The following is a 19,840-nucleotide window of genomic DNA, read 5'->3' on the forward strand; positions in this document are numbered from 1 at the left end:
TTGCTCTATTAACACAGAATTGCAACTGCAGTTATCATGATGATTGTGTGTAGCACATGATCCCTTTATGGGTGGTTGTGCATCAAAACTGAATGACTGGCAAGGATTTTGAAAGTATAAAGATGGGTATGAGGGACAGTGAATCCAGCATCTTTTCATGAATAAAGACTCATGAAAAATTTGTTGTGTAAAACTGTGGTAACAACATCTTGGAGCCTAAGGTAGTGTTCTTTCTGCTTAGCAACGTCTCCTTCAATGGAACAGCTTTTCCTTTCTTGAAGGATTTTATGTTCTGTGTCATGTAAATCTACACAGCCAATACAGAAATTGTTTAAAAAAATCCCCCCCACAAAAAAAACCCCCTCAGTCTATTAAGCTGAATGCATTACAGGAAAAGGAAACATTTTCTGGTATTGTAGCTTTTCCTACACTCATTTACCCTCCTTCTATTCATTATACCCTCATGCATCAAACTAAATATTTCCTCTCTACCTGTGTGCTGACAGCTATTTAATATCTATAAACACACACACATTCTTTTCTCATAAATCAGTCCCTATAATTCATATGAATGGTATGGGAAGCTGCCATTTGAGTCTATCAACAGTGATTCCAGTTCAGCCAATACATTTGAAAAAATATAACTTTGGAAAATATCTTAGGATCAAACTAGACAAGACACTGGGAGATCCAGGAATCTTGGACAGGTAGTTCTTAAGACAGCACATCACATTGGGAAGCACAGATCTCATTCTTGCTCTCAGACAACAAATTCTAGTGTAGCTGCAAGGAGAAGAACCTGTGATGGGACAGCAAATCATTATTCAGAATACTGTTTAATCTGATCTGAACACTGTTTCTTATTGACTTCAACAAAAATTCTTTTCTAAGTACGTTAGTCAAGGAGGGGGGGGGAGTATTAGACCTCAAAGGAAGAAAAAAATCTTGACATAAATTCACAAGTTCATATTATTTGTAGATTATAAAGAATAAAAAATCTCTGAGAAAAAAATCTGAAAAATCAAGATAATATTACCCCTTTCTGAAGCCATCCATCAAGAAGAATAGTGAGTGTTTTTAATTTTGTTTGCGTCTTTTCTGGAATATTTCTACAGGAGGTTTCGGGTTTTTTACATACGAAGGCCTTGTTGAGATATTGTTGGCTGTGTTTCATGTAGCATCAGTTTTTATAAATGTCACAAATAGGTCAAGAGCATGTGCTGAATTCATTTGCATTACATAAAAAAATTCTAAAGCAGGGTGTCGAAAGTTTAAATGGGCTCTTTGTCTATAAGCAGCGAGTTCTGGTAAGTCAGCAGTAGTGAGACTGAACACCCAAAGGCTCTTTGCATATCAGTAAAACAGTACTTTTGGGAAGATTCTCCCTGGACAGAAGCATGTTCCAGCACTGTTCTTGGCGCAGGTTGTAAGATTCTCGTTTGTGAAGCTTTCTGACAGCAATGCTCTGTAGGGCTAAATGTGTTAATGAGAAATGAGATTGGGAAAACTGTGTTCTGAAGCCTACCATCTATAGCTGGGATTTTAAATCTTTACAGGTATAATGAATGGGATAGAGTGCTCCATTGTATGAGTTTATTGATGTTACTAAAACGTTAAACCTAGATTTGTCACTAACTTTATATTTATGGTCACATTATTTGATTGAGCAAGCGTGATTTGGAATAGCAGTACAGATATAGCAGTACAGGTACAAAGCACCAGACCTAGATAAAATTAATAAAGGTCAAACTGACACACAGTTATCTGTAGAACAGAGGATCCTGTTTAAAAGCATCCTCAATGCATTCAGTACAAATATACCTTTTTCCATCCCAAGGCAAGCTCTGAAAAGGTAGTTTTGCTTTCCAGTGCATGTTTATGTGAAAACCTAGCTATGAAGGGTTCCTGTTGGCTAGTGCTTGGAGAATATTTGCAATCATGTGTATGTTGTTGTTGCTACAACATAAATGAATACATATGTGCCACCTTTTAGTGGTTCTCTCACTTAAGGTGAGAAGAGCCCTGTGGCGCAGAGTGTTAAAGCTGCAGTACTGCATTCCTAAACTCGGCTCACTACCTGAGTTCGATCCCTGGTGGAAGCTGGGTTTTCAGGTAGCCGGCTCAAGGTTGGCTCAGCCTTCCATCCTTCCGAGGTCGGTAAAATGAGTACCCAGCTTGCTGGGGGGAAAGTGTAGATAACTGGGGAAGGCAATGGCAATCCACACCGTCAAAAAATCTGCCGTGAAAACATTGTGAAAGCAATGTCACCTCAGAGTCGGAAACGACTGGTGCTTGCACAGTGGACCTTTCCTTTCCTTTCCACTTAAGGTGGTTCACTTGGGACCAGTCTGAGCCAGTTCCTTCTCCATAGTGGTTCTCACCTTGTGGAACAGGCACCATGAGGAGATGAGAGGAGCACAGTCTTTAGGAGGCTGTGTGAACATCTGGCTTTTTGGGCTTTTAATGGGAATTAAGCTGCAGGTATTGGGGGGGGCAGTAACCTGCCTTGAGCCACAAAAGAAGGGGTAGCATAAAGTTTTAAATATAAATTAATTTATATATTATTTTATACAAGTTATATTACTTTATACACAAGAGACTGGGTGAGTTTGATAGCTCATTCAGCACATGACTACATTCCAGGAACAGTGTACTCAAAACACTAGAAACAAAGGATGTATTACATATTTATCATATATATTTATTACATACTTATCAATGTAAAGCTTTGGAAATGCTCCCCTCCTGTCTCATTTGGCTCCCCTCCTGTCTCATTTGGACCTAGCTATCCATGTGACGGTAACCTCCAGTTTAGACTACTGTAATTGCCTTTATGCTGGCGTACCCTTGACTTTGACCTGGAAACTCCAACAGGTCCAGAATACCGTGGCATGTGTCTTGATGGGAATGCCATGGACAGCACATATTCTACCTGTGCTGTACCAGCTACACTGGCTTCCGGTTGAGTACCGAGTCAGATTCAAGGTTTTGGTTATGACCGTTAAGGCCTTGAGCGGTCTGGGACCAATGTATCTACAGGACTGCCTCCTCTGCTATGTTCCTGGAAGAGCTTTATGCTGTACTGGTTAGAATCAACTAGTGATCCCTGGCCCTAAAGAGATCTGGCTGTTCTCGACAAGGTTCAGGACCTTTTCAGTCCTGACCCCGACCTGGTGGAACGCTCTGCCGGAAGATACCAGAGCCCTGCAGGATCTTTTACAATTTCGCAGGGCCTGTAAAGCAGAGATGCTTTCACCTGAGGACAGTGATGGTTGTCATGCTGGCATCCCTCCCCTCCACCCCTTGAAGCAGATCCCCTGCCTCTGATGCAGCCTCCAGAAAGCAGGAATAGCGGCACTTTAATATGACACCATCGGGGTTTGCAATCTGTATTTGAATGAATTGGTTTTATTAGTTGATTAATGTATTTTTATCCATTGTTGTACATCACCTAGAGCCTGGCTTCAGCCAGGATGGAGCAATTAATGGAGCCTAAACAACAACAACTACTACTACTACTACTACTACTATTGAAAGAGACTTGAGGAGTTTTATCAAGGAAATCGCAGCACCCATACAACATCAAAATTCCTAGTGCTCTTTGGGAGTAGCTTTGTCCATTCCAAATTTAATTTATAGCTTATATGGGAGCACTCCTGAGCATGTCTACTCAGAAGTAAATCCTCTGTCATGTTTGGATTGCAGCGGATGTATCCAAAGAGACAGAAATAAAGAGATAAGTATATTTGGGGAGTGAGGAAAGAACACACCATATGTAGCAGCTTCAGTTTAGCATTTATGCAGTTTTTTTATAAGTCCTGCCGAGGGAAGATAGAATAGAACACTAGCGAAGAAAATTGTTCAAGACAGTTCAATAAAAATATATGGGCTTTCAAATGTAAAATGTGTCATGCTGTGAAACACAGATATAGATACAATGGGTATGTTCCTATGCTGTGGTCCCCATATGGGAGACAATAAAACGGGCAGATTATATGTTGACTGTTCAAGATCACGTGCTTATGAATTGTAGGCAGTAGAACAGCTTGAAAACGTAACTGTTTATTTCTGTACTTTTAAATTGTCCACTGCGCAAGGAATGACTTATCTGGTGGTGGGGTTTTTTTTGGGGGGGGGGAGGGAGGGTTGTATCAGGTCTAGACTATTGCAGGAAATAAATTTATATTAATCATCATACTTAAGAAATTATTTCCTCAATTTGTATGATAGATGTCAACTTTTACTCCCTTCCAGACTTTCCAGGAAAACAAGTAAGGGAAAAGTCTAATTTCAGAACTTTATTGTATTTTGCTGGAATGGGGGGGTGGGCATGGCTCAGTGGAAGAGCCTCTGCTTTGCATGCAGAAAGACCCAGGTTCAATCTCCAACATCTCTGGTTAAAACGATATGGCAGTAGGTGATGTGAAAAGACCTCAGCCTGAGACCTCTGCCACTCTGAGTAGACAATATTGACTTTGATGGACCAAGGGTTTGATTTAGTATAAGGTTGCCTCATGTGTGTTCACCACTCTTTCAGGAGTAGAGGGGATTACCTTCAGTAAATATAAATTTTTAAAGACTCAAAGGAATGGCTTCCTAGATTTAAAGATTTAAGCAGAACCGTACCAAAATTCTCATGGATGTTGTACATATATGGTGGAATGTTACTTTGTGTATTCATACATGTGTATGTGTGTGACAACGTACTCTTAAAAGGCACTGTATATTCTTAATTTTTTATTCACTAATAAATAATATAATCATTTTGCTCAATAATAATAATAATTAGACTTGAGAATACTTTGGTATTCTTATATTGTTATATGGTAGCAGTGGCCAACATTTTTGACAAGAGTGCCACAACTCAGGGTCAGTGTATAATATGTTTTCCATGGAGAATCGGCACAGTGTTGAGAAAAGTATATTTTAAATCTTGATGTTAGTCATTTAGTTATTTATACCCTACCTTTCTCTCCACTGGGAATCCAAAGTGACTTACAACATTGTCCTGCCTTCTCCATTTCATACTCACAATCGCCACCTGCTAAGTTAGGTTCAGAGAGGGTGACTAGTCCAAGATCACCCAGCAAGCTTTCATGTTAGAGTAGGGATTTGAACTCAGGCATCCCTGATCCTAGTCCAGCTCTCTAGCCACTATACCACACTAGTTTTTAATTTATAGTATTATAACTTAGAGTGATGTCCCATAGATACAAAGCTACTCAGAGCTAGATCACATAGCAATCAGTACTCTGAATCTCAGGTTCACTGAGGGTGCCTTGCTTCCCAAGCATTTGTGGCTCTAATCCAGGTTGCAATCACAATATGTGGGGAAAAGGGTCTTCAGCCTCTCTCACTCATTTTCCCAACCTGAAATAGCAGTGGGGAGCCACTGTTTTCCTCATTGGGAAAACTTATATGTAACCATCATTTTAATGTGTGAATCAACCCTTCAGTCAGGAGGAGTTTGTTGCCCAGGTACTTCCACAGAAACATGAAGCAAAGTAAGTTCATGTTGATTTGTACTTCATTTTAACAGAGTTTAAAAGACTAGCCCTCAGGAAGAAGAAAGCACTTACTTCCTTTATTCCCAGGTTTTCCCAGAAAAGTGTATGTTTCCTTTACAAAGCGTTTTTATAGCAAACAGGACTCCTTCACTCAAGGCCAGAAGGGAGCAGCAGGGAGGCCCATCTGATGTACAGTGATGTGTCTAGATCACTGCCCACATGACCCAGAATTGGCATCATCACATCTGAAACTTTAGGGTGACACTTTGGTATTTGGGTAAAAACTCTACGGTAAATTCGTCTTCTATCGCAAAATTTTTGCCCAAGTAACAGAATTTTTGCCCCAACATCCCAGATGTGATGACATTACTTCTAGTCAGCGATATAGACATGTCACTGCACTTTGGATGGATCGCTCTCTTCTTTGGGGTAAGTTTCCCCCCAACAGCTAGCTGATCAGCGGTAGGGAGGTGGGGCTTGATAGTGGGGGACCCCTGCCTCCTGATCTCTAACCATTTCATCACAATGGTTCTTCTGTCTCTGGGGGCTTGATGTGACATGTTGAAGTCCAGAATATGTTTAATCTTATATTTATTTGTTTAAAATGTGCGTGCCACCTCTCTAGAGACATACTCAGGATAGCCCAACAAAGTAAAACATGGTGACAAAATATGATCATAAAAACAACAGCCATAAAAATTACTCATATTAAAGCTGGCGTAAAACAGCATAAAATAACATAAAATAACATTAAGCTTTCCAAAATGACATCCATTAAACAGCCCTAAAACAAGAAGCAGACTATAAAAACAACTTTAAAAGATAGACTCCAGTTAAAAGCCTGAATAAAAAAAAAGTTTTGGGCTGGCACCTAAAGGATAGTGAAGTAGGCACCAGGCCTCAGACAGAGGTTTATGTTGAATATGAAGTTAAAAACTAGAATTAGAATTGGATGAATCAAGTATAAACTACTGCCAAGGATAAATGTCAGCAGAATATACTGAACTGTGTGAGGAGAATATTTGTTCTTATGTATCTGCAAGCCAGATCAAGTTGATGTGCATGCTTCCACAAAGCACTGCAGCTGCCACAGAGAGGAAAAGTAACTGATGATATGGGTACCATCAAGATATAGGAGAAATAGGGTTGCCAGGTCTGTGTTGGAAAATTCCTGGAGACTTTGGGGGTGGATCTTGGAGAGGGCAGGGTTTGGGGAGGGGAGGGACCTCAGCATGGTACAGTGCTATAGAGTCCACCCTCAAAGCAACAGTTTTCTCCAGGGGAGCTGATCTCTGCCAACTGGAGATCAGTTGTAAAAGCAGGAGGTCTCCAGACCCAACCTGGAGACTGGCAACCCTAACTGGAGTGTCAGGCCCCTGGGGCGTCCTTGTCCGAGGGCTGCTGGGGCATCTGCTCCTGCAGCAGTGGGTCGGGGCACGGCGGCACTAGCTGCTGCGGCTTGCGCTGGAGGCCCTCGCCGCCTCCTGGCGACCTGCAGCGTCCTGGCCTCCTGCTCCTCATCGGTGAGCCAGGGACCGCACAATGTCCCACAGGGCTTGGCAGGCTTCGTCGGCGGTGGACCGCAGCTCCCTGGCTTGCAGGTGGGTCGTGGCTTTGTGGCTTCGCCTCCCAGGGTGGCCGCGAGGGCAGCGTCAGGGGGCGAGGGGGGTTGTCGGTCGTGGGGGGGACCCCTGGGCGAGTACCAGCCCAAGCTGGGCGGGACATGGAGAAAAGTATAACCTACTGCTTCTGCTGCCTACTCATCTGGGCTCTAAGCATAGAGGCCGCTTAGGGTTGTCAGGTCTGATCCAGGAAATATCTGGGCACTTTAGGGGTGGAGCCAGGAACAAGGTTGTGACTAACATGACTAAACTCTGAAGGGAATTCTGGCCATCACATTTAAAGAGACTGTACTCCTTTTAAAAGCCTTCATTTAAATAAAAACCATGTGTTTAAATGGTTTTAGATGTATTTAAATAGTTTATGAATATGTGTGTTTGATGTGTTGATATGTTTGTTTGTGGAAGAGCACCTCATTTCGTTGCTCTCTTTTTGTTGAGAACAATGACAATAAATTTATCTATCTATCTATCTATCTATCTATCTATCTATCTATCTATCTATCTATCTATCTATCTATCATTTCATTGGAAATAATGGGGGATAGAGGCACCTTCTTTTGAGCTCATAAAATTGGATTCACTGGTCCAACCTTTTTTAAACTTTGGGGGGGGGGGGTGAGGAGAGGCACCAGGTGCTATGCTGAGAATTTAGTACATCTACCTCAAAAAACAGCCCCAGAAACCCACAAATTGATTCTCCATTATACCATAAGGGGCCAGTCTCCATAGGGTATAAAGGAATGCATTTAACCCCTCCACACACTTTCTGATAACCCTGAAGTGGGGTTAGGGCATCCAAGCCAGGGGATCCCCTGCCCCCAACTGGGTATTGGCAACCCTAAGGCTTCTAATGGGGGATAATTTCTCAGAAGCATGGGGGAGGTCTTCAGAAGCCCTGAGTTATGCACAGAATCCACCCCCGTGTTTCTATAGTCCTGGAAATTCTGATTCTTTGATTCAGTTCTTATTCATTCTCAGCATAGTGAGACAAAATGGGTTCCCTGAAGCTGTCACACTGGCTCTGGTGCATCGTAAATGATACATAAGCAAACCACAATGATTTCTTGGCAGGTGAAAGATGGATGGAGTACTTAAAGAAAAGGCTCTTGGGAGTACACTGTAGTGTGCAACATTGGATAATGTATACTGATTATATATACTATTGGCATGGAGGAACAGGTGAGGCCTCTGTGGACTGTCAAAAATCCAGTGAAATATGAACACAAATGGTACAGTGCTATTGTGATTGGTTCCTTTGCTTGCTGTTCGGTCAGGCAGTAAGCTGGTGAGTGTTCAGGACTTCCTGGCTATTGAGATTTGTATTTTCTTCTAAAAATCGGTGTTTTTATAACAAACATATATACAAAAAGTTGCATGTGATTTCTTTCACATCTGTTACAGCAGAATTCTAAGGGCACAAACAGACACAATGAAGGCTGTGGTTCTTGGTCTGTCCGTAAAAGGCAACTAGCACATGCAGTCTTGAAGAGTTAATTCTTCAACCCCACACTTGGTTTCTGTAGTAATAACTGGGTTCCTTGGGCTGGTATTAGCATCTGAAAGGGGAAAGATATATTTCCCCCCAAAGATAGGTCTTCTCCCCCCCCCCTTTAAAATACAAATAACTGCCTGGAGACACTGGTTTTGATTAGCAAAACTGAGTAGGATTTGAAGAGTTAAATCCTCTTTCCTTTTCCCACATTCCAGCTGCCTATGTGCATAATTTCTCTTTTACAGACTTATGAAGATCCTAATGGAGGCTAATCTGTATTAATAAGGATTGGGGGTTCAATCCAATGTAGGCATCAGTGGAAGAAGCGCAGATACTTGCTGTTTTTTCATCTTCTAGCAGTCTAGTCTGACTTCAGAAAAGTTGATTCCTGGGGCCAGAGGGCCCATGTGTCCTAACAACTACATGGGTTGAGAGGCTGCAGTGCAAAGATATGAGATCACCTCCTCCCTCTTCCACAAGTGCTCCTCAGCTGATGGAAGAGGCAGGGGGAGCAATTTCTGTTCCCCCCACCCCCCATAAATCATTTTCATAGCTCAGATGGTTGCAAAGCAGGAATCAGCTTTCCCAGGGTCAGAAGGGACAGCTGCATGGAGGGAATGCAGAAAAATCCATGTCTACCAGTCCTTCAACTGATAGATTTCTGCATCCCACCCATCAAGTAGCATATTCAGACCACCCCTCATTTTTCAGACCACTTGAAAATGGAGTCAAAGAGTTTTGCGCAATTGTGAGGTACCATTTTTAGACCTTCATCACAGTTTTATGTAACAAACATAAGAATGTTTCTCATAGCACTCTGTTTTTACAGACATATAAACAGAGAAAGAAATATGGTATATAGCTGATCTATTAACTTAATTATCCCCAATAGTGCATATACATCCAAAGGGGTTGGTTTTCTCAATATATAGATTGCTTTTTACACAGGCTGAGTAACAAATATTACCAAATATATCTCAAGCATTGGGTTAGATCCATTCATCTTTTCTAATGGTGGAAAAGGAAGGAGAGACCCTCCTAAATATGATATGCTGTGGATCATGAGACCAGCATCCGCAAATAGCCTGTGGGGCAGGTGCTGTACTAGGGAGGGAAGTGGGTGAAATTAATTGAAAAAGATCCAACACAATAGCTTTAACACTGTCAGTGAGTTTTGTTCTCTGTTTTTTTTTTTAAAACGTGAGGTGCAAGGAGTTAAAATAAATATTTATTGTATGTACATGGATGTCCATAGGCCCATGAGATTTCTCTTCCAAGCTTTTCTGAAAACAAAAGTAGCAAGATTTTTTAAAAATACAATCATTACCTTTGTCCGGGGAAACAGTAAAATTAGCCTTTGACATGGTTATTCTCTAGCCATTCCCTCTTAGTTTCACTCCAGTTGAAGCAATATATCCGTATGGGTGTTTTCATCACAAGCCAAGAAGAAATGATGAAACAGTTGATAACATGCATGGTGAAATGTATTAAATTTCCCTTTGTGCTTTATTTAAATCAACTGTAAGGTTCAGTGAAATAAATATTGTGCAAGGCAGGTTGTAGGTAATATTGGGTGACGTATTCTTTGCCGTAAATTAATCGCTGACCATTTGATTGGGTGGGAAAGTCTTGCTACAAAGATTAAGCTAAATACTGCCTCTTGGGAGCAGTCACAAATAAATTGCAAAGTTTAAGGAACTGGGCAAGTACTAGCATTGCTACTCACTGTTTTATATAAGTAAGGAAAGTGGATTATTACCTAATTCAGGGATGGCCCATGGACTGCATCATCCTGAAAAATTACTTTGTCTGGATTGGGAGAATCTGGAGGTTCTGGGCAGCATTTTTTTTTAAATCTCATGTGAGGAAAGCAGAAACAGCTGTAGGAACAGGTTCCTATAGGAACAGCTTCTTCTCCTAAACCTGAGGGAGTAGCCTCCCACTATTCACAGTGGTTCTAGGTTCCTCAAAGAAAAGAACCTCAGCTGGTCTTGGTGTTGACAAAGTTCTACCTTATAAAATGAGTGAATGGGGTGCCCTCTAAAAAAATGTATTCTGAAGTATATAATCCTTCTTGTAGAAGAATTGACACCTTTGGTTAGTAAGTAACTGAGAAGTGATACAAGGCATGATTTTGGATTATCTTGTGGAAAGTAGTATGATTGCTTATTTGAGACCCTTGGTTTACAATGCCACCTCCAGATGTCTGTGGACCCAAGTAATAGAGCATCAATGAGGTCCCTATGCTGTTTTTTCCAGTCATATCTCCCTATTTTCCAGTAGCTATCCATCAGGACTAAGGATGGGCACAAACGAGGAAAATGCAGGTTTGTGAAGGTTCATGGTTTGTGGCATCTCATGGTTTGTGATGCGGCACAGCTTGCAAGAGCCTTTTTAAAAGAACAAGTTTACATGGCTTTTGCCAGCTGCGTGGCATGACAGTGAAATCCAAGCAGTGAGTTCACCCACTTCTGGGTGACATTGCCACTTGGATGTCACTTGCACACTGTACAACTTGCAAAAGACATTTAAAGGGGATGTGTTTCCTTTAAATGGCTTTTGCAAACTGTGATGCATGTAAGTGCAGTCCAAGCTTACAAAAGCCATTTAAAGGGCAGTGCCACCGCAGCAACACAACTCACAATGGATCTCTTTAAATGGCCTTTTTAAGCCACATCGCTGTCACTGTGCAAATTGCTAATGAACTCAAAAGGCATTTAAATGCTTTCTGAGTTCACTTGCTAAGTTACGCCACAGGGGTGGTGCAGCTTGGAGAAGGCATTTAAAGAGACCACTGACTCTTTAAATGCCTTCTCCAAGTCCTGGCATGACTGTATCTGCCAACATGAACCATGTGAACATTTCAGAGCCACCTGGGAAGGTCGTGCGAGGTTTGTGGCAGCAGGATGGCACAAACCTTGGTTTGCAAACCACAAACCAGGTCTGGTTCATTACGACCTTAGGTTCATGAGCTGGTTCATGCTCATCCCTAATCAGAACCTCTTACATAAGAAATTTGAGAGATGTTAATTATGAAACAGAGATTAAAGGAAAAAAACATCATCTCATCACCCTTTCCCTGCTTTGTGGGAGCACTTCTAAACCTTGACCTAACTATGGATTTTTCTCAATGGGACTTTATTCCTGGCCCCATAGGTTTATCTCCTGGTACTTGTGTGTTTCAAAGTACTGCATAAAATGAGAAGAGCTATGCTGAATCAGATCAATGGTCCATCTAGTTTAGCATCCTGTTTTACATAATATTCAGCAAGCTCATATGGTATAGTAGTTAAGAGAGTCAGACTAGTATCTGTGAGACTGGGATTTGAATGAAGCTTGTTGGGTGACTGTGGCCCCCTCAGAGGGATTTGGGACATCATAATTGACTTCCATAATCATCAGAGACTCACCACAAGCAATATCGTTCCTTAATTGTCTCTCTACTGGATGCATCAAATTATCCACACAGGCTTCCTCTTAAGCAGAGTTCCCTTCACCTACCCATCTCTGCCCTTCAAACCTCTGCCTGGTGGGGCTGTTCCATGAGGCCTATCTCAATTTGGTAACTCTCTTTTGCCCTAGGCTCCAGCTTCTCCTTCAGGTTCTTCTTCCTTCCTTCTTTGCACCTTCTCAGCTTTACTCAACCAAATTGCATTCCCAACCTCCTCCGGCTCTTCTGACATTGTCCTTTTTATCCATGGGGCTCTGCCCTTGCTGGTCAAGCTCAGTTCCACCCCTCCTTTCTCAGAATCTTGTAACTCCTTGCCTTGCCCCACTCCAGCTGGATTTGCATAGGGGTGCTGCTGTCTTCTCATGAGGTGCCTTGCCCTATCCCGGAGCATCCTCTGGCATCTGCTGCTGCATTTCTGTGACAGTGACCTTATGCCAGTCACACTTTCTCAGTGTAACCCACCTGACAGGGGTTATTGTGAGGCTAAAGCGAATGCAAGGAGAATTATGTAAGCTGCCTTAGGTCCCCATTAGGGAGAAAAGAGAGGTAGAACTGTGTTGGAAAAAGCAATGTCTGGTGTACAAACCAAAGGACCCTGCAGGGGGACAGCAAGAAGACAATTAGATAGGATAGTGCGATCAGCATCTTCTCTTTTTTAAAGTGTTATTCCTTGTCTGTCTCCAGATTGCTGCTGTCAGGACAATTTCCCCCTTCTCCTTGGAAGTGCCACACTCAGTCTTATCCTCTCTTTCCACTAAAAATGTAGTTAGGAACCTATCTCTCTCTCTACTCTTTCCTATCGAGTATGTTAATTGAACTAGGGTTGCCAGATCTAGGTGGGGAAATTCCTGGAGATTTGGAGATGGAGCCTGAGGAGGACAGGGACCTTAGTTGGCTACAATGCCATAAAGTCCACCCTCCAGATCTTCCATTTCCTGCAGGGACCTGATCTTAGTAGTCTGGAGATGAGCGGTAATTCTGGGGGAGACTGGTATCCCCAGGGGTTGTTTTGTAGAAAAATAGGTGGTGGAGTTCATCCAGGGGTTGTTATGCAGCTGCACATACTATTCAATGGACAAGAAGGTGGAACTCTCAGAAGGAGGAGGTGGAACTCTCAGAAAGGTTCAGGAGCTGTGCTCCTGTGAGCTCCCACTGAATCTGAGGCCTGGGTATCCCTAGTTACTTCCTAAATAAGCCTTTATCTACTCTTCAATCAAGTTGTGCACCATTGCTTTGTTAATTATTCTGCCAACAAAATGAAATAAAATAAATAAGCAAGCTGTCCCGAAGAGCCATCAATACATTTATAATGCTTCTAGCTTATATGTATAATGCTGCAAGCATGATTGCATGCATTGCCTCTGATGTGTGCTTCGTTTGGATCATAGCCGGTGTCAAAGGGGGGATTAGGTGGTCACTTGCTGACCAATGAGAGCTGTCAGAAGGCCCACTCACAATGGTAGCTTCTTGCTAATGAAGGAGGGAGTCTGGAGATATCAGCTGAAGGTGGGGGATGGGTCAGCTCCCTTCCCAGCTCCACTTTACCCCTTCCTTCTCCCCAGCTTTCCCCTCACAGTCTGCTCCTTCATGCTTGCTCCAGGATGTACTAAAATGAAGACTAAGATAGCCCATTGGGAACTGTGAGCGTCTTGAAAGCCTGTTGGATATAATGGGAGACAGGAATGCCAATTGACTTGCATGGGCTCCAAAAGCAGCAGTGAGGGCATGACTCAGCAAGTGAACTCAGCAAATGAACTCAGAAAGCATATGCCTTCTGTGCACTCAAAAAGCATAAGCACAGCAAATGAACTCAGAAGGCACTAGCTAAATCATGCTGCTGCCATGGTCTCTTTAAATGCCTACTGCCTTACCTAAGTGCAGCAGCGGCGGCAAGACTCAGCAAGCAAGGAGGAGAGGGCTTCTCCATATAGCTGAATGCACCTGAATAAAAATCGGCTTTTTCGGAGTCAGCTGTATCAGTAGCCGAATACAGAATAGAATCTCTGATCTACATTTCACTTAAAAACACTAGAAAATATCAGTAAGGGGTTTCCACCCCCCGCTCAGGTATTTTTAAAATTTGTACAAACCAAATGCACACCCCTTGTATTTTATTTCTCAGATTTTGTTAAATATGAGGGTTTGGAGTTTCCTTCTACAGTCGCAAGTCACTGAACACCATGGCATGTATCCATTTGGAACAGATTTTATGGTTCATAATTCTAGAAAGTTTTCTTCCTCACCTTGATAATGTGACAGATGTCAACAATAAAAAAATTATACTTTGGGGGATCTTTATTTTCTAATTAGAAATGCCAAGGAGAACATTTAAAAACAGAACTATTGTAGATAAGGCAGCCAGAAAATTAAGCAAAGTAAAATAAAGAAAAATTATATTGATTTGCATGATATTTCATAGTTAACTACCATAAACTGGTTCTAGCTGACATGGAGAGACAGGAATATGTCATCTAAAATTACAGCTGTGCAGAGAGCCCTGTAATTCAATTTCCGAGCACAGTGCAACCAGCCCCATGAGCATGGAACTGGACTTTCAGATTTGGACACTTCTCCATATTATGAATAATGTTTTAAATACTCTCTGTTGAATGTTTTACATGTAAATATATCCATGCCGAACTGGGAGGCCAATTGGCTAACCAGCAGCCTACCAAAAGCCCAGGGTTCATCCTTGGAATGCATAAATTTTACAGCACCAGAAGTGCCTTTGGGAAGTAGCAACTTGATTCCTCTCTAGACCATCCCAGCTGTGGCACACAGCAAACAGCCTTGCATCTGAAATCCAACATGACCCAATAATCTTATTTGATATACTGAAGTGCAAAATGAGAACTTGCAAGCATTCATGAGAGCAGTGGGGAATCTCATGTGGCATTGATGATCAGCATAATCTGGAAGAATAATTGGGAGGTCCAGTCCAGTTCATACATTACCAAGGTGGTATAGTAAATATAGAAAAACTCCTCCTGGTGGTCTAAGTCCCCCGTGTTGTGGGACTACAATGTTGTGGAAAGCCATGGCCACATTGCTGTTTCTCATACCAGCATCTCTTACCACATTGGAAATAATACAATCAGGCAAGGCCTGATCTGCACGCTGCAGTCTTAACATATTCTCACTGGCGGTTTGATATCATGATAAGAATACTTGCCATGAGTGTTGATCGTTGCCAACTATGATACGCATTGTGTGGTATAAAACGAGTGTAATGTAGTCAGTGCTTTTTTTGTAGAGAAAGCCTAGCAGGAGCTCATTTGCCACACCTCCTGGCCTGGGAGCACGTGGAAGGTCAGGCCAGCAGAAACCCTGGCCTGGCCAGGCAGAGCTCCACTCCTGTGGGCTCTGGCAGAAAAAAAAGCCCAGATTGTAGTGACTAGAGGGTCCAGCAAGGATCTGGGAAGTCCAAGTTTGAATCACTACTCTGCCATGAAAGCTTGCTGGGTGTCTTCGGGCCAGTCACTCTTGCACAATATATATATATATATATGTATATGTATGTATATGTATATGTATGTATATGTATGTATATGTATATGTATATGTATGTATATGTATATGTATACACACACTTGTTTCTATCCTTGACAACCTTGTACAGTATGTTATCTGACTAATGTTATAGGTACTTTGGAGAAATAATTATTATCTGTGTGGCCTGAGCTACAGAAGATTGCCTTTTTAAACAGTGCTATGCTATTCAGAGATTCATCCTTCTAACACCATTGAAGTCAATGGCCGTGGTCACACTCACCATTAAATCCATCCCTAACCCGTCGCTATTATACCCTGCAGCTTTTTTACAACAAATTTCCTGATCAAACATCCCTCCATCCTTCAGTTCTAAGCAGCATTGATCCCGTCGTTGGTTGATCAGAGGTCTCAACCGAATCTCATTTTTTGAGAGGGCATTTCCCACTCACGCAAGCGCAGTACCGTGGGATATTGTGCTTGGCCTTTTTTTTTAAAGGTACCAGAAAAGGTGGGCGATCTGCCCCGCCCATTTAAACACCCGCCCAGGAAAGGGAAGCCCAGGAGTTCTCTTTGCTGTCTCTCTGCCTGGCGGGGAGACAGCAAAGGTGGGTGATCTTCCTCCCCCCCATTTAAACATCCCGCCGTGGTATTTAAGTAGGGGGGGAGCACGGCAACTCTCTTTGCTGTCTCTCCGCCTGGTGGGGAGATGGCAAAGGTGGGTCATCTTCCCCCCCCCCCATTTAAACGGGACAGGGTAAAAGCCGGAATGGGCCGGAATGGGCATCAAACAACGTAGACTGTCACAAAAAATGAACACCCCACCAGGGTGTTTAAATGGGAAGGAGCACAGGAACTCTCTTTGCCGTCTCTCCGCTTGGCGGGGAGAAGGCAAAGATGGCCAATCTGCCTTTTCTTCACATTTAAACACCCCACCTGGGTGTTTAATGGGGGGGGGGCGGGAAGCCCGGGAACTGCCTTTGCCATCTCCCTGCCTGGCAGGGAGACAGCAAAGGTGGGCGATCTGCCCCCCCCTTCCCCATTTAGGAAAGGTCCCCTGTGCAAGCACGAGTTGTTTTCGACTCTGGGGTGACGCTGCTTTCAAATAATATAAAGAACATACATTACTCATGAGACTTAGACATGATACAGTACATATTGTCAGTCTGATGATCTAAACAAACTCAAAGATTATGCAGGTATTACTTTCCACAGAAGAGGTGACATATAAGATAAAGGTAAAGGTAGTCCCCTGTGCAAGCACCAGTCGTTTCCGACTGGGGTGACATCCCATCATGACGTTTTCGTGGCAGACTTTTTACGGGGTGGTTTGCCATTACACATAAGATGCACCCTTGTTAATTAACTGAGACCCTATTACACTCCATCCGCCTCCAGAGTTGTTCGTTAAATATTTTGACCACCTCGCACCCAGTTAAAGGCATGATCAAAACCACTGGAAAACCGAAAGGACAAAGCTTTATTCAACTCACCATATGGTTTGCCAAGATAAATGTTGTAGCATGAACAGTATGAAAATCTTTCCACCATTATTTGTAGATATGTTACATGTACTCTGGTATTCATGACCAAATAGTTAAACACACCAGCAACAAGAGTCAAATACTGAAAGACTCACTAACTTCCAGTCACAGCACTAATTCATCCTGCCATTCTAGCATGGAGGCTGTGGAGTTTAGTTATCCATTTGTATTATGAGTGTAATGTTGTCCAAATGCCACTGGTGCTTATGTTATTATATTTGTTTTTGTTTTTTGTTTTGTGTAGGTTCTGCACAATGGTCTTATCATGGAGATGGATCATCCAACAGCAGGCAAGATAGCTGTCCCAGGTAGGCATATATATTTCCTTTCCTCAAGGTGGTATGTTGTGAAATTCAGCTTCGGAGACTACTGCCCTATTTCAATGAGGGGTGAGGCCTTTGTGGATGCAGCACTGTAGAAACACATGACGCGAGGATTTTGACCCACCCCTCTCCCCTGAAAAGAAGAGATTAGTGTATGTTTATTTCAGATGTATGTATCTGCATGATGTGGAGCACATGTACATACATTGCAATGTGAAAGTGATGGTGGGAAAGTGATTTTGCAGCACGAACCATTCCTCTGGCATAACCACATGGTGGTCACAATAACGGGAATTGTATTTAGAACAGCAGTGCATATAGTAGAACTCTCCCATTGTCATCTGGAGGTTGACTCATATGCTCTGCACTCCCTTGTGTTTTCTGAAAATCATTGATAGTGGTATCTTAGCTAGAGTTACACCCACTGAAGTAGATTGGACTTTGACGGTTGTGACTGCTTAAGACTTCACTGTACCTGCAGCCCCAAGTAAATCACATTATACCAGTGTATGACAGTCTTCTTATAAAGGAGGAGGGAATGTCAGAGTCCTTCCAGGTTAATTTCTTGGCTTTATGAAAGGCTCCCTTTGACAAAGTATGGGAACCCTTATCTGGGAAGAAAATCTGAGCATAGGTTTGATGAAATGGCCGCTCTTTATTTTTACAAATGTTTCTGTTAAACCATCTATGACGGCAGTCCTCAAACCATTTATTCCACAGTAGTCCTTTTGAAGTTAATTGCTTACCCTGGAGTCAGTTGGACTAATCGGGGAAGAAAGCAGTGTATACATGCACATCTGTGTTTGTTTTAGGCTTACCTTGAGCCTTACATAAACGGTGCCTTGATGTGTTTGAATAAAATGGTAAAATAGAGCTGGGTAACAGAGGGATGTTGAGTGGAGTTGGTCATGGGGACCAGATCACTCCAGCCTTGTTTCATCTACATTGGTTCCCAAGGGATATTCATTTGTCTCCTATTATTGCCTTCCTTCATTGCCAGTCTAGATGGAAAGATGGCACGGAATTTTTTTTAATCAAAAATAAAATAATATACCCCGAAGATGTTTCTGCTACTGGAAGACATACTACACTTTCTCAGGATCCTCACAGTCGTAATCATTAATGGTACCAAAATTTTCAAAACAGAACAGCACAGCCTCCAACAATAACCAATGTGATGCAAAAACTATTTCTAATTAGGCTTACAGAAAATTAGGTAACAGCAAATCACAGCAATTAGGTAACAGCAAATCACATGAACAATCATGTCTTCCATTTTTCTTTCTCTCAAACTAATAACAGTAGTTGCAAAGCTGTTGTATGTTTGGAGCACTTCTCTATTCCAGCAAATAAAGTGTTTTTTACATCAAGGGTAGAAAAACATTTAGAATGGGGGTTTTTTAAACGATGAGGTAAACTCAAAATTGAGCATTGGTGCTTTTATATATAAGGTAGAAACACCAATCAGATGGCTACAGGAAAGATACATAACATTTTTTATGTTACATGCAGCCCACAATCTATCTTTGGAAAAGGAAATACTCCTTCAGGGATAAGGTTAAACTGCACAAAGAGGAAGGAGATGAAAAGAATGTCCTAATGGCTGTCAGCAGAGGTAGGAAGGATTGGAAGCATTGTCCACTTTCTGCAGTGCTCCCCAAACCTTAGTTATTTTAAACTTTATTAAAACTCAAAATCTGTGACAGTGCAGTGAATCTAAAATAAATCATTTTTTTTCTCCGATGGTTGCTCATTTAGTTGGACTTCTGTAAAGGTCTTGTATTGAAGCAGATGGCTAAAATGATTTTATTAGCGGTATTAGACACAAGTATTTTGTTTCCTGCGCCAGAAAAACAATGTTGCGGCACTGTCATTTTTGAATCTGTACAGTGCTCTTAGGAGAACTTTCCATTACACATTCCTATATCACACGACAATGAAGATAATTACAAAATTATTGGCAGTAGTCACATCCTCAGTGGCTGGTATTTCATATGTGTGTCCTCTGTCAGTCTATAAATGTACATTTGGAGCCCTGCTCTACCTTGTGCCCAGAGGAAGCAGTTACTCCTTCATAGGTGGGGGGGAGTGTTGTCTACTGGGAGGGCAGTGTCTACTGGACAATCAGTAGAAGTCACATTGTAGCAAAACTTTGCAAGAGCTGGACACAGCATGCCCATATTCTATGCTTACAGCATAGAATATGGGTTCATGGGGAGCAGGAAAAGGGAACCTCTTTGCTCAGCAGATGTTTTTTAATTCCCAAAACAGGAAGTGTAGAATGTTATCCAGGGCTTTTTTTGGTAGAAAAAGCCCAGAAGAAACTCATTAGCATATTAGGCCATACACCCTGACATCATCTGAAGTGTGATCATCTAGCCACTAATGGTTAGTATAAGTAAAGAAAACAAA

The 19,840-nt window shown here is 42.1% G+C and overlaps 1 protein-coding gene across 1 annotated transcript in view; it reads left to right on the top strand.

The window, feature by feature from the left end:
* SUGCT (succinyl-CoA:glutarate-CoA transferase) overlaps positions 1–19,840 on the top strand; it is a 438,101-nt gene that overhangs the window by 355,583 nt on the left and 62,678 nt on the right. The window contains exon 13 of the mRNA XM_060247665.1: positions 17,350–17,413. Coding sequence (XP_060103648.1) covers positions 17,350–17,413 — 64 coding nt within the window. The remainder of the gene's footprint in view (positions 1–17,349; positions 17,414–19,840) is intronic.

Source organism: Heteronotia binoei, chromosome 10 (assembly GCF_032191835.1).
Source record: "Heteronotia binoei isolate CCM8104 ecotype False Entrance Well chromosome 10, APGP_CSIRO_Hbin_v1, whole genome shotgun sequence".
NCBI lineage: Eukaryota > Metazoa > Chordata > Lepidosauria > Squamata > Gekkonidae > Heteronotia > Heteronotia binoei.